Below are 14,592 nucleotides of genomic sequence, written 5' to 3' on the forward strand. Positions count from 1 at the left end.
GGTGGATGAAAGATGCACCATCTCAGGGATTCATCTCCTAAACTTCCAAGAAATATCAGTCTGCAAATTATTAGCAAATCACTTAAGCTAAATAATTAATATTTAAACATGGGCCATGAAGTTATTCCTAAATGTTAATGGTGGGAATGGGAGAGAAGGGAGGGATGAAGGAGAGGAAGGGGGAGAATATGAGAAGCCTGCTTTTTTTTTTTTCCCCCTGTCACTCAGATAAGACATTTGCATTCCTAGAAGAAATGTGCCTGCTTCCTCCCTTAGGAGCTCGCACAAGGCGCTTTTTTTGTGATTTTTTTTTTTATTATTATTTTCCCCCTTATTACTCTGTGATCCTGCAGATGGAAGTAAACATACAAACAGAGAAAGTCCTAATAGGTCTGAATCAACATCAGAACCAAAAGAAAAAAAAAAAGAAAAAAAAAAATCATCATCTTTGTCCCCAAATCCATGTTTGGCATTGTCAGAAGGCAGGAGCACTGCTTTGATCTTAACAAGAGACTGTCTGCTCCTAAACTCTAAACTGAGCTTGCACTGCAAAATCAATTTGTGAGCTCATTACATAAATCCATATTAAACTATTTAGTCTATATTTAACACTATAACAAGTATAGTCAGGGTGAATTAAATGGATTTTATTCCAGGTGGCAAAGAGCCAAAGTTTGCCCTTCGTCTTTTAATTCTCTTCCCAGACTCATCTTTTGCAACACTGAAAAATTACTTTTTACACATAGGAGAGCACACGCAAACACATGTACACAGGGATGGCAAAGCTCTCAGGCTTTTATTGTCGGAGCGGTAGGTGCTAAGGAAATCAATATATTCTAGTCTTCAGAGTGATACTGGCAGCACATATTTGTTATCTCATGCACATGCTCCATGTGTCTTCCTGTACCATTGGCCCCAAGTATGAACAAAAGCAAAACTAATAGAATATCTAGCAGTTTTCTAAATAGGACCACGTGTAAGTCTCTACATGTTTGGGGGTTGTTTTCCCTAAATCTTTCCGCCAGGGAGCAAGGCTATGAAGTTAGTATCGCTGACAAATATGCCTGAAGATTAATTTGCTGTTTCCCCATAAACCAAACACATTCAGCTATTTCTTACCCTTTCTTATCGTTGATCAAATGGCAGCTCAGCAAATAGGTTTCTGCTGGGAAGGTGACATGGTAGTGCACTACATATAAAAACCCATCAGCGCTCAGGACTGCAGACAATGCATCTCCTGACCTTATTACTCCTGAGCTCTGCAGTGTAACTTCATCTACGCTTCTAAAGGAAACTGTTATGTTTAGGGAAAAAATGAGCACCTGCAAAAGGAGGAAAACAGATGACAAAGAGAGGAGTTAACTTAAAAATTAAGCTCTCTCTGGCTAGCGAAGTGGCAGGCGAAGTCAGAAGCCAGGGATGAAACTCCCAGCTATACACGGCCAAATGAACAAGGCTAGAAGGACACGAGCCATAAAGAGGTGAACAACTCTGAAGTAACTTAAATTCCTAGCCAGTGACCCGCTACAGAATATACGAACACCTCATGCTTTCTAACGTAGTTAGTTTTAGGACACCTTCGATAAACAGGCAAATACTATTGAACTGATTTGATCAGTAGGCATCCCAGTGAGTTACTGGGAGGTTTGTGGCAAAACCTTTGTCACACCGGGGTCAGACTAGCAGTTTAGGCACTGGTCTGTCTTTCCTCTCTAAGGCTTTCTCTGTATTTTTCCCCCAATTCCTTCCTTAGAGGTGGTTTAGAGGAAGAAAGTCTATGCCCCCACAAGCTGCAAAATCCATTAAATCACTGAAACTCAGGCCACGGGTATTTCCCTGGAAATAAGGGCAGAAGGATCTTGGCCTATGGCCAACCCTCAGAGCCTACACATGCACATTCGAGGATGACCAGGGCTTCTCCGAAACTTGCGCCGTCACCTCTGCTGACGGTAAATCCCCTTCCACCGATGTCGGTGGAGTCACAGCAGACCTCCCTGCAGGAGCTGCCGTCTGCAGCATCCTGCAATTTTCATTTAGGTTCTTCCCCCGCCCCATTTGCAAGATCAGCTTCCGCCAATGCTCTGTTACTTAAATTGAGTGCATTAATATATCTAAGGTCTCTTTAAAACTCTTAATTGTCTGTTACCTTTAAAATCAAGAAACGAAATGCTATGGCATCTTCACAGTCTACTCAAGTAACCTGTATGTAAAAAAACCCAAACCACTTTCACGTGTAGACCACACGCACAGCAACTCTTCACCTTTGTCTATGTAAAATTCAATTACATAGATATACAGCTATATAGAGACACTCACAGCTTCCTTCAAGCCGCAAGAAGTCTGATGTTCACAAATGAGGGAAGAAAACAAACCTGCCGGCCTTTGGAGAGCAGAAGACAGAGCTGAGGGGCAGCAGATGCACAACCACTAGATCTGGATGGCAACAGTCACCCACAGCCACAACACTGATACTTACCTCACCTCACCTTCGAGCTTCTTCAGAATTTGACTCAGCACCCTCTATGGGGTTTTCTACAGCTTTACTTCACTGTGTAATAAATACGTTGCATTGCTCTCATGAAAGCATAAAACACTGAGGTTATGCCAAACCTGAACGAACAACTCTTCAATGAACTGTTCGTGAAAACCTGTTTTCTTTGCACTCGATTCCTACATGAAAAATGAAGCTTTCTGGTATGCAAGCCTAGTCATTCACACAATACTTGTGAAAACCAAAATCTCCTTTTCAAGGTTTAAAAAAAAACAAACTCAAACCCCACAAATCCAATAAAGTACTTCATAGTAAGAGTTCCTATGTGAAGTCATTAGATTCAGTTATCTGCACCAAACTCACACAGGACTAAAAAGTACATTGCTTTCCATATTTATAACATAGTCATTTCAGTTCTCCTATTCTGACAAATTAAATTCTAAGAGATCTCAAGGTCTTAGAACTAATTGTGCAGTTATTCATTCTATCTTGTGATTATTCTGACATTACCATGTAAAGTCAATATACAGTAAGTGATATTTTAATTAACACCACTTAAACCCTAATTGTATTCCAGTTCCCATGATTATTATTTCTCAACACATATCCTTTATTAAAGACAAAAAATCATGGTAAGGCTGGATTTTAAATGGTTAATAGCATTATAGGAGATTACTACCCTTCTCTTTTTTTGCAAATTATCCTAAATCTATTTTAATACATAGTTGTGTTCCTGTTAGAGTACAAACAACAGCTCTTCCTCTCTTACATGCAATAGGTTTCACAGCATTTTCTGTAAAATTCTATCATGTCTTTACAGAACCTCTGTGCTTAGATCACTCTTTCATTGTATGTTTTGGGTTTTTTAAAGAAAGCACAAACATGTTTGTGAATTGTTTGGGAAGCACAAATGTTCTTAAGGTGTCTGACACGTTAGATGTCTAAGGTAACTTCAAAAACGACCGCTAAAATCTCAATCTTCCAGTCCCGCACTCATCTGCTGTTGACTGCTAAAGGCATGAGAGCTCCCCAAACACTTCCAATTTCTCCCAGGAGCTTCTGGCTCACCTGAACTTCTCTCCCTGGCTGTACAAACCTGCAGCCAAATCCTGAGAGCTCCCTGCCTGCCCCAGGCACTGACCTTACACAGGTCTTTCACACACAGCACAGCTGAGAAACATCTCACCCCAGAACACCTGACATTTCATTGGAATACATCCATCGGCGAGAGGAGTGACCTCCTACTTCAGACCAGGAGAAACCTGGTCTCACCACACTCTCATGTGACCCCTCTTCCCAGACCAGGGCCTCTTTCTTGCTGAATTTCTCCCTGACCATCCAAATGTTCAAAATTTGGCCTGCACCAAGATTTAACTCAGTTGGGGGAAAACAGAGTGACTCCAGCACAGAACCTCATCCTCCTGAGCTTCATAGGAGACTGTGGTGGTGTAGAAACCCAGCTGTCAGGTTTTTAAACCATTATAGCACTTACAGAACAAAGCCACCAACCTTTGATATCAGTATTTTAAGACAAGATCAAGCATCTCTAACTACATCTTTCCAGAAACCGTTACAGTCCAAAGTTTCCAGCAATGTTCACTAGATCAATGGAAAACAGAACCAGACATCATCTCATGAACCCAACTAATCCTTCCCTACATCCCACGGCTGGATTAAAAATATCCCTAGCACATATTTACCTAACTTGTTCTTAAAGACCTGCAAAGGTGGAAGCTCAAAAAAATCCTCCAAGATAATCCCCTGCAGTCCATCTATCCAGACATGCCTTCTAAGCACCTCTGCTGTTTTTCGGATGGCCTTTCTATACCAACCTTTTTTTTAAACTAGAAAAATATTCTGCTAATTTTGCATTTTCGCATACGTCTGTTATAAATCCCCAGTAAGGTGTCATAATATTATGGCAAAGACCACCATAAAACCATATAAACAAAATTTATTCTTACTATTACCATCATTATTACTGCTTATGCGGTGCAATAAATGTGAACAGCTTACCAGTTGTGCATACCAAAATAAGGACATTAAATCTCTTGTTTGAACACAAAAAATCCCGATGCTGTGGTTCAGGAGGTTATTCTTCTCCCCATCCCTGGGCATCAGGTGCTTTTTCCGCTTGTTGCTTCCAGCGCTTTCCCCTGAAGCACCTCTTTGGCCACCAGCAGTGGTAGGGCTCCAGATAAGATGATGATACAGCACATTAAATTCCTCCAGGGTCCAGAGCCACCAGGCACAGTCCCGCCACGGGCCCCCACTGCCTGGGGCTGTCACCTCACCTTTGGGAATAATTGATCATGTCTGGGCTACATTGCACTTCATCCTTGGAGCTGCGTCCCATGGAAGGTTATGCCTCATATCCCTAAGGTCTATTTACAACTTTGCAGGAGTTCTTTCATTTCAAAGCATCTTAAATACTCAGGGCCGTGTTGCAGCTCAGTAGAGTGCAGCTTTTCTAGCATAAAAACAGAGATGAGTTGCATGCCGTAGGATATGTCAGGGGAAACTCTCCTGCAGCTAGAAGCAGACTTTGAGAGTGCTGAGTCTGCTCAAATGGTGCTGGAGAACTGTGGGTGATGGAGAGTGACGCTGCACCCCATCTCCCTGTCCCTCCTTGGGAACAGCACCCCAGAGCCACCACAAGTTTTCTAGCCAAGAGCCACCGGGCAATGGCCAAACCAGAGGCAGCAATATGGGCAGTATAACTCACACTACATGACTAAATAAGTCTTCAGGAAATAAATACATTTCCACATCCCAGTGGAATTACCACTCCCTGCATTAGAGAAAAAAAAAAATTCTACTCTGAAATTTATGAGTGGGATCTTGAAATAGTCTCTCGCTTCTTTCTTCTGCTCTGTCTCTGCCTACACAATGTGAAGTAGCTGTGTGAAATTTGTTATTTCTAACTCAGGGCATAAAAAGCAGACTGAAGAGACAGCACATTCCAGCTTCCTCTGCAAAGGCAGGATCAGGATTATTAGCACAAAGTTATAACTGTCCAGCCTCTTTTTAAAATTTCCAGTAAAGGGCATTCCTCATCACTACTTTTGCACTGGTTTACCAACTGTTAAAAAAGAAACCCCTTTTTTCCTGATATTTGAAATCATGGGTATAGTTTCAGACTAATTTTAAGGCTAACCATAAGCAGAATTAACACACGTGGTTTGGCTTTCCAACAGACTTGCAAGGAATACAAATCTGATGTTTTAATGCCAATATAAGCTCAGTTTCTTAGAACAGAGATGGATTTTATTTTGTGGTTGTTTTTTTAATGGGGAAGTAATTATAAATAATACTAAATTATAACTATAAATAATAAGTAATAGAATAAGTAATACTAAATAATACTTACGATAACAAAGGGAGGGTAAACTGTGCCTCACAATGTTTTTGTAACGGGAATTCAGGGAGAAAGGAAGTTTTTTTGAAAATTGAGTCAACCCCTGTTTCTTTTGCAAAGAAAAGTAATTCACAGATTTCCCAAGCTAAGTCTTATTATACAGAAATGCAAAGTCTTTGCAAAGATCTTGCGCATGCAAAAATGTTAAATCTGCTAGCTGCTAAGCTGGAAATCTGACATGAGAAGGAGCTATGCAACTTGTAAGTAGAGGAATTAAAAATAAAGAAAAAGAACGTGACAAAAATGACAAAAAGAATGGCTCAGAAAGCTGAGCCTGCGCAGCAGGGCTCGGAGTGAAACCCCCACTCCATGGGGACGGGACATCGAGGACCAGGCCACCCGCGAGCTTCAGCTCTCCGCACCCTTCCCTTTCTCCCTGCAGCATCCAGCTTCGGACATCCTCAAACATCTGGAGATCATTCGTGGTCGGACATGCAATCCCTCTTGAATGCCAAGAGTGCAGACTCATTTACAGCACTTTTACTAGTCTCTGGGAGAGGGTGTCTTCCTAAGCTGAAGATTTTTCTAGCAAGGAATTTATTGCAGGAACATAGCTAATAATTATCCTACCATATACACAAGTTGACTATTTCAGGGCTGTTTTTATCTGAACTTGCACTTGCTAGAATAAAACAATCCCTCCACACATCTCATGAATATCTGAAAAGGATGGATCCGTGAGAAGCCACCGGCATAAAAGCAAATAACTGTCTGGGAGTTCTTTATAGGAAGATTTTCCTCTGGGATGCTCTCCTCATCTGAAGTTATGCATGTCCATCACTCACCACCACGCTGTTCTCTGTTCATTTTCTGGGTGTGCAAATAACAGGTTTTATACAGCTATAAAAATAAGACAGTCAGCTGAGATCTCTTTCATCTGCTTTTTCTTGCTGAGAATTTGTTTTCCTGTACATGCAACCAGAAGTACATATTGTAGGCTTTATTCCTGGTACCTGCTCAATATGATCGCACATTTCCATAGACCGTATAAAGTCCATCACCCTTTAGCAGAGTTAGGGAGCAGAAACAGAGGAAGCCAAGCAGCAGAGAGGGCTGAGAAACCCAGAACATGTGTGTTGGAGATGAGAACTGAAATCCTTAAATCTGCCTCGTTTATCGCTTTGTTTTTTACAGAAATCAGAAGTATTTAAAGTTTCTTTTTTTTTTTTTTTTCTTATTACAAACTGGTGAGCAATCTCCTCCTAAGAGGGTAACATTAAGGTTGTTAATGGGAAAGAAAGGAAAAAGGAGAAGAAACAATCCCAAGCGCCTTTTCCCCAAGTGTGCTGGAATCCATAAATGTACTTTGATTTATTGACTAATGTGTGTATCGCAGACCATCTACCACCACTTATTTTACTCTAGTTCATAATGCACCGTGAAGTACAATGCCTCTCGAGTCATAATCTCAGTTTAAAAGGACAGAAATTTTATATTTCTCAGGGAGCTCGTTGGCTTTTTACAGTCTAAGCAACACATACCAAAATAGTTTTGAGCATCTTATAGCCACATCTGGAATACTAAAAGCGGAAGCTATTATCTGTGTGAGCTCACAGCCCTTTCAGCTTTCACTTCTCATTTCAGTATTGTCTAATTCCAATTTAGCATCCCAGCATTTACGAGGGGTGTATTTGGTCTCAGTCTGAGCTCATTTATGCTTGCTTTAATGCCAACTTATGTGCTGCTACTTCAGGTTCTACAGTTAGTGATGGTCAGCAATGGATGTGAATCTACATGTCCACGTAACAACAGCAGTAGGAGCACTCAGACTGATTATACTTTTCTATCCCAATAAAACTTTCAAAATCCCCCAACAGAACATACACAACGTATTTAACACACTGAATGTTCCAAATTACTTGCAAAACTTAAAGCAAAAACTATTTGTAGTATTATGAATCACACACACAAAAAAAAGTTAAAAAGTTATTATTTTACCCTGATATAAATTTGGGGTAGAAATCACTGTTAGGGTAAAATCATTATTAGTTCATTAAAGGGTTTCTCTGACCCTGGTTTTCAGGAAAAAGAAGCTCAGATAAGCCTTCAACATGACTCCCTTCCACATGAACAGCTCCGGAAGGGGATGATAGCTATTAAAGAGTATATTGAAATTTCATTGGGCTCTCATAAAAACCCACCAACAGCAAGTGTGGGCTCTGCTGGGTCGTTGCGGGCCCCAGGAAGGGGGGAGCCCCTGCCCGAGCCCCCCGGCCAGACCCCAGCTACTCGGTGATGCCACAGGGAGCTCGAGCTGAGCCCCAGACGCATGCTGAGCATGGCCCAACAGAATCAAAGCAGAGGGAACTACGTTCCTCCTGCCACGGCCGCTCCCACCGCTTCATTTGTATTTATAGCTGGCTACTCCACCATCTGTGCATGCTGGCCCTCCCTTCGTCTCAGAGGAATTGGAGTGGCATTGTTTGAAGATCTGATTAAATAGCCAGAAAAAAGTAATCCATCACTTAAAAAGGGAAACAGAGACAGTTTACAATGGCATCCCGTAGCTCTTTAGGATTTTCTTTTCATTTTCTTCTATTTTAATTTTAATCCAATGCCAAACATAATAAACACCAACACGGAGCGTAAAATTTACAGACAGCATTTCTCTTGCAATGACTAGCTGGGAGCAGCAATGAGTTATCCAGTTTCCCCTAGGATGGTCCTAGCACCAGATTAAACCCCACTACAACAGGAGATGGCCTGTTTCCTTCAGATGTTCATGTGTGTAAATACAATCCAAGCACATGAACTGAATATGAGATTCATCTTAAAAGAAAGCAGAAAGAAAACAAACAAAAAACAAAGGCAAAACAACTGTGCATCTCCCCAGAGTGAGATCTGAAGTGGAACAGGTTGTTTCTGAGCAGGATGATGATCCCAGCCAGCCTTCCTCAATATCACATCGACGTTTTTTCTGCCAGTAAATCTAGTTCGTAAGTGCCTTCTCATTTTCACATTCGTCCCTAAGGGAAGGTAACCTCATCGTCACCTCTGGCGACCGCACAGAGGGAAACGCTCACCCAGAAAGATCCTGCACTAGGCCGGGTGGAGGGCACGTACAAAAGTGGGAACCCGAATAAATATCTGCCGCTTGATGCCAATACCCAACCACCAACCTCAGGTAGTCAATTACGCCCTGTAAAGCAGGGCGAGGAGGGAGCCCAGGCTGGAGGGTCACACTAGCAGGAGGAAGAAGATAACAACAGTCACATCTCTACGGACATTAGATTTCTTCTCCCTTTACCCCCCTCCCAGATCTTCCACTAAGCTGCATAATTTCATGGCTGCAAAGTGTCTGCGGCATGAGCGTCTAGGGCAGAGGGAGAGAGGGACTGAGAGGTCTCTGACAATTCCCCAGTTGCTACTGGAATTGCTTTCAGGCAGTGGAGAGAAAAGAAAGAGAACAGGCTTATAAAGGAGATGCTGAATCACAAGGGAGAAGGAACAAGAGGGAGGTGAACTTCAAAGACGTGCAAAATCCATGTTCAGCCATTCATTTGGGATCAAGACAGAAAACAGAGGGAAAAACCTTAGCTCTGTTCCCATTTTCATTTGCCTTAAGTATTTGCACGGAGGCAACTTTGCAAACTGGGGATCCGAGGCTTCCAGTGGTGCTTACTCCTCCTTGCTTTTGTCTACCAGCTGACCTCAGCTATGGCCACGGGGTAGTGCCACCTCCCTCTGTACTGCCTGGAACCACTCTGGGTGACGCTGTCCATAACTCAACAGCTTACAGGACTGAACTTTGAGGGATCTCAGCAAACGTTCCTGCTCAGTGTTCAGACAGGGGTCCTTAAGAGTCAGACTACTGCAGCTAACAAGACATAGACCACGGCCGTACTTATTTCTCTATTTCCAGGTGCCCAGAGTTTTGGCAAAGCTTTATAACTTCACACTGATGCTGCGTGGAAATGTTTCAAAGGATTTCCCAAAGAAATTCTATGGTATGAGCTATCAGGCTGGTTAATTGATCTCAGTAGGGCTGTCTCGACTGACTATTTGTGGGCTACCAAGATTCTGCTCTTCCCAGTCCAACTCGGAGCATGAACAACACTTCAGCACGTTCTCTTGTTCTCAGCTTACTGCCATAGCCCATGAGAGGTAGCAAGTGTAACCTGCAGCCCAGTGCAGGTCATTAATCATTTACAACCCAGAAACTTTGAAAGGCTTTTATCCATGTTTTACATATCATCTAGCTTAAGATGAAGGCATCTTTGTTACTTAAAAACCCATAAAGCAGTAAACACTTAGGCTGCTGCACAGTGCAGTCCATAAAACGAAACACCTATTAATTTCAGAGCAACAACAACAAAAAATCCTTCCAGCACGTAGACACAAACCTTCTGATCTCAACGGTTGGCTGCACTTGATAGCCCACTGACGAACTGTTCTTTCTCATATTTTCTTTTTCTTCTCTTTCCCTTTCCCCAAGACAAACGTTCTACAACAGCTTGATGCAGAACTGTGTATAATATAATTCTCTACTGCTTATGGACTACTTTAGTCTATCACCTCACCCATTTATGATCACCTTCTCTTATTTCACCAGGATAAAGCCCACCAATAAAGACCAAGACACTGCTGTTGGCTTTTCATGCAGGTTTAGTTGGCCTCCAGAGTCATCTCTAGGACAAGGCCAGCATTTGTAATTGCCCCAGTGAACAAAATGCCTCAAACTATCTGATAGCCTGGACACGCTTTTAACTACAGCCAGCCAGCTGGATAAGTATGAGGGAGTAAAGAATAGTAGCTGCTCATTTGGGATTTTTATGTTAATAGCATTAATTACATCTACAATTCTGTATGTCCTTTGCATCTTACCAGGCTCTGGGATGATTAGCTGTGCACTGGCCTGTGCGTTTCCAGCTTCATTTTCAGCTACACACTGATAAAAACCTTCATCTGACTTTACCAAGCCCAGAATCCGTAAGTTGCTGCCACCCTAGAGAGACAGCAAAAGAGAAGGAAAGAAAGTGGAGAGAATTAATTAGAAAAACACCATCCAAAGTGAATGTGGATTATAAAACCTTTCCAGAACAGCTACACTGTGAAACAAGGTGCTATGTATGTAATCTCAGCTCCAGCGCACGTAGCCCTGGTCTTTAGAGGGCTGTATCCATAAGCCCTTTCATCAGGAATCTCTTGACGCCTTGTGGTCTTTGCGTTTTGTTTGATGGTGCCTATGGCCCAAGGGTAAATTCACTTTCTTGCACTGAGTCCATCCAACACCCTTCTCGAGAATTAAGCTCCAAATTACAGCCATCACTCGAGTAGTGCGCTGAATTTTGTCTTGGCCCTTTGCTGCAGGGAAGATTTAAAAGAACTTTCAACTTCTGCATCTTTGAACAAATACTGCTCTGAAGGTCAAACCCTCCTTATGGCTTGAGGCCTGGAGATCCTCAAGAAAAGGTCACTCTACGCTCACTTCATTTGAAACAGATTTAACTTTTGACTTCTGTTAGCACAAGCAGAAACCAATTATGTTGGGTAAAATAGCTCAAGTGAGGGGTATGCTTTGGCTGAAACGTACCTCCCGTTAACTATTAAGTGAAAGAATTTTCTAACACCTGCATCACACAACCACGACAGCAATAGAGCTGTCCTTCCCTTGGACAGCTGCTGGCTGCTTTCTAATAAGCAGTGATATATTAAAAAAAAGATTGAATTTGCTATAATATATGGGAGAATAAGTCTCTCCTGCATGAAAACCACATTAGAAATAATCTCTTTTTTTTGAAGGGTAATTAAAAGACATGATGATAATCAATATTATTCGTTACAAGGTGAAAAATTAGAAAGCGCTGGACCAAGCCACATCTCTGGACAAGCCACACCTGATGGCCCATGGCCATCTTCACAGCAGCTGAACTTTTCAGGGGTGTTCTCCAACACCTCAGCTTACTTACAAGTGACACTGCTTGCAGGAGAGGACAGTTAAATCAACCTTTTTAGAAAACACAGCATAAATTCTTACCCTATAGAATAGTGACACTTAAACTAAAAGAGGTTGGAGTCCTGGATGGGGATGTTACTTTGGGTAGGGTGCGCAACAATTCTCCCTGAAAAGTTGTAATTATGTCAAATAAGCCCCTATGTCCGAGTACTATTTCCTTGGAGAAGAAATCTACTATTCTTCTTCAGAAAGGATAATGGTGAGGAAGGGGAGTCAGTAACACCTGGCAAACAATATTGTTAACAAGAACTCAAAGTATGACCTGACACTGTTACTTCTCCGTGAAAAGACCTCGTTCCAATATCACTAAAACTGGGAGACAATGTCAATGTACTGGACCTAACACATCTCAATGCAACGTGCATTATTTGTATTAGAAAACAAAATTTCTTCCACCTCCTTTGGGAAGACCAATATGTTTATGAAGGCAACGATTGGATCAAATACCAGAATACATTTCACAACTTTGTTTAAAAAAAAAAAATGTAATTCTAGTAAGTAAAAGCCAGATAATTACCACTATCTGAAAATAGTCGCTAGGAATGACCACTTCTCCATTCTTGATCCACTCCACCGTAGGAACAGGTTTACCAGACACAGCGCATTCAAACTCAATATCCATACTCTCATAGGCATGAAGATTTGAAGGACGAATTAAAAACCACGGTGGAACTGCAAAAAAGATAGGGAAAAAAATGAAAGTAGCAATAAGTGGATATAAATTAAGGTTTCACAAGTAAATCATTTCAATAAGCCTGAAAAATATTAGACATAAATAGGAAATAAATCTGTAATTCAAATTATTCTCTTTAACCCTGAGCCTATTAAATACTAGGGAAAGCATTTATTCTAGAAAATGCACTTAAACAGGTCAATGTTAACTTTTTTTTTGCCAAAAGAACGAACAAAAACCTCAATTTAGAAGACGCGTAAGATTTATGTATAACAAAATATATATGTAATTCTCACTAAGCGAGCAGGGAGGTAATAAAATCTCCCTCATTTCAAAGGGATCAGATGCCGACTGCATACGTAACAAGGTCCTGCAAGTCAACATATGGACAGGCACTTACAGGTACAAGACAAGTCCGCTGACAAATAATACAAAATTAGAAATATTTAGAGTAGAGATATTTTCATAAAACCAAGAAGGACTTCTGGCTGGGTTTATAGAAGATGAGGAGATAATCAATAACCAGGAAATCTGTCCCTAGTGATTGGAAGAAGAAAAAGGCTGAATTATCTTTGCTGAAAATGAATTCTTATTAAGCTAGCAATTACCTGTTGCCTTGTATTACTATAATGTATTCACAGTTTTTCAGTATGCTAGATGATATGCTAATTTAATTTCATCATTATTGTAATACTGGGATGATGGAAATTAGCAATTTGAGGCAAACTGTTAATAACATCACATTTCTAATGAGCCCCCCCCGCACCGTACTGAAAAACACACACAAAAACTCAGCAGCCCACGTACATTTTGTCAGTTTTTGTAGGGGAACGACAGTCTCTGTTTTGAATATCCACGGTTGCCAGAAAGCCAGAGTAGATTAATTTCTAAGTACCATCCATGACTCATCATTTCAGACAGAAAATCCAATTGTATTTCTTGAGCCATCATTCCCGATGTCTGATTATAATATTTATAAAGCCATAATATGAAAAAACTCCTCTAAATTAAAAGGCGGCGAAGATTATAAAATAAATTGCACAGAAGCTAAGAAATGTTAGAGCTGCGGCTGCCCTCACATCCCGAGCTCAGTTTGCGAGGCTTACAGCACATTTCTCAATTACACCGTCAAATTCTGTTTCTTTGCAGCCTCCCTCGGCGCTCCAGGAGGACCCCGCTCGCCGAAAGAGCAATTTGGGATTTAATTTCAAGCTTCCTTTTTAGTACATGGCTTCATGCTTTCTAGTTTTCAAACTTTTCTCTGCAAACAAAAATGATTGATTTCCCAGTGGGTTTTTTTTCTCTGGTTCCCATTTCTACAATACCCGTGTGATCCACAAACGTTTTTAAACTCGTAGGAGTCGGACACTAAGAGGTGCTACTAGCCAAGCTACCAGTGAGAGGGCAGAAGTACCCTCCTCGGTGTTCTTGTCCAGTTAGGTATGATTTAGAGCAGTCTCTGTTAGAGTACTCCACGGACTACTCTGGGTTTTTTGCACATCAGACTAAAAAGTCTCACTGGGGATGCAGAAAATGAGGAAAAAAGTTGCAACATATGAACACGTGGCGTAAGCGATGTCTGCTAGGAATACCGTGGCAGATGTACAAATAAAATTGTGTTCTTCAGGGTTTGCATTTCATCACCCTAATTACAAATTTTTTTTTTTTTTTTTTGCCTTTTTGACAATAGTTTCCAGCATTGGTAATAAATGAAGGCAGAGTCCTAGACATCATCACCTCTTCAATCATCTGCTCCCAATCTAATCCGAGTGCTCTCCAAACTTGTGTGCACAATGAGGTGGAAATACTTTTGAGAATATGAGATTATTGTATTTAAAAACTGCGAATAATGCATAACACCAAGCAGATCAACATAAGACTGCAAAGTTTTTATGTCAGCTTTTTCTTGATTTTAGCAATTGTTTCTGCTTTTGAGCTAAGTTACCTACACTTAAATAAACATCTGTCCTGGGCCCCTCCAGCGCCATTCCCGTGTCCCATCTTCTCTATTCCTCCTTCAGATTGGTCTCTTGTTTACCATGTATTTAATAATT

General features: G+C 41.2%; 1 protein-coding gene across 2 annotated transcripts in view; it reads right to left on the bottom strand.

Annotated features, from left to right (window-relative positions):
- DCC (DCC netrin 1 receptor) overlaps window positions 1-14,592 on the bottom strand; it is a 571,720-nt gene that overhangs the window by 208,384 nt on the left and 348,744 nt on the right. For both annotated transcript variants that reach the window (XM_069774824.1, XM_069774823.1), the window contains exons 6-7: window positions 12,383-12,537; window positions 10,734-10,854 (exon numbers count right to left, since the gene is read on the bottom strand). In XM_069774824.1, coding sequence (XP_069630925.1) covers window positions 10,734-10,854; window positions 12,383-12,537 — 276 coding nt within the window. The remainder of the gene's footprint in view (window positions 1-10,733; window positions 10,855-12,382; window positions 12,538-14,592) is intronic.

This window comes from Haliaeetus albicilla, chromosome W (genome assembly GCF_947461875.1).
Source record: "Haliaeetus albicilla chromosome W, bHalAlb1.1, whole genome shotgun sequence".
Taxonomy (NCBI): Eukaryota; Metazoa; Chordata; class Aves; order Accipitriformes; family Accipitridae; genus Haliaeetus; species Haliaeetus albicilla.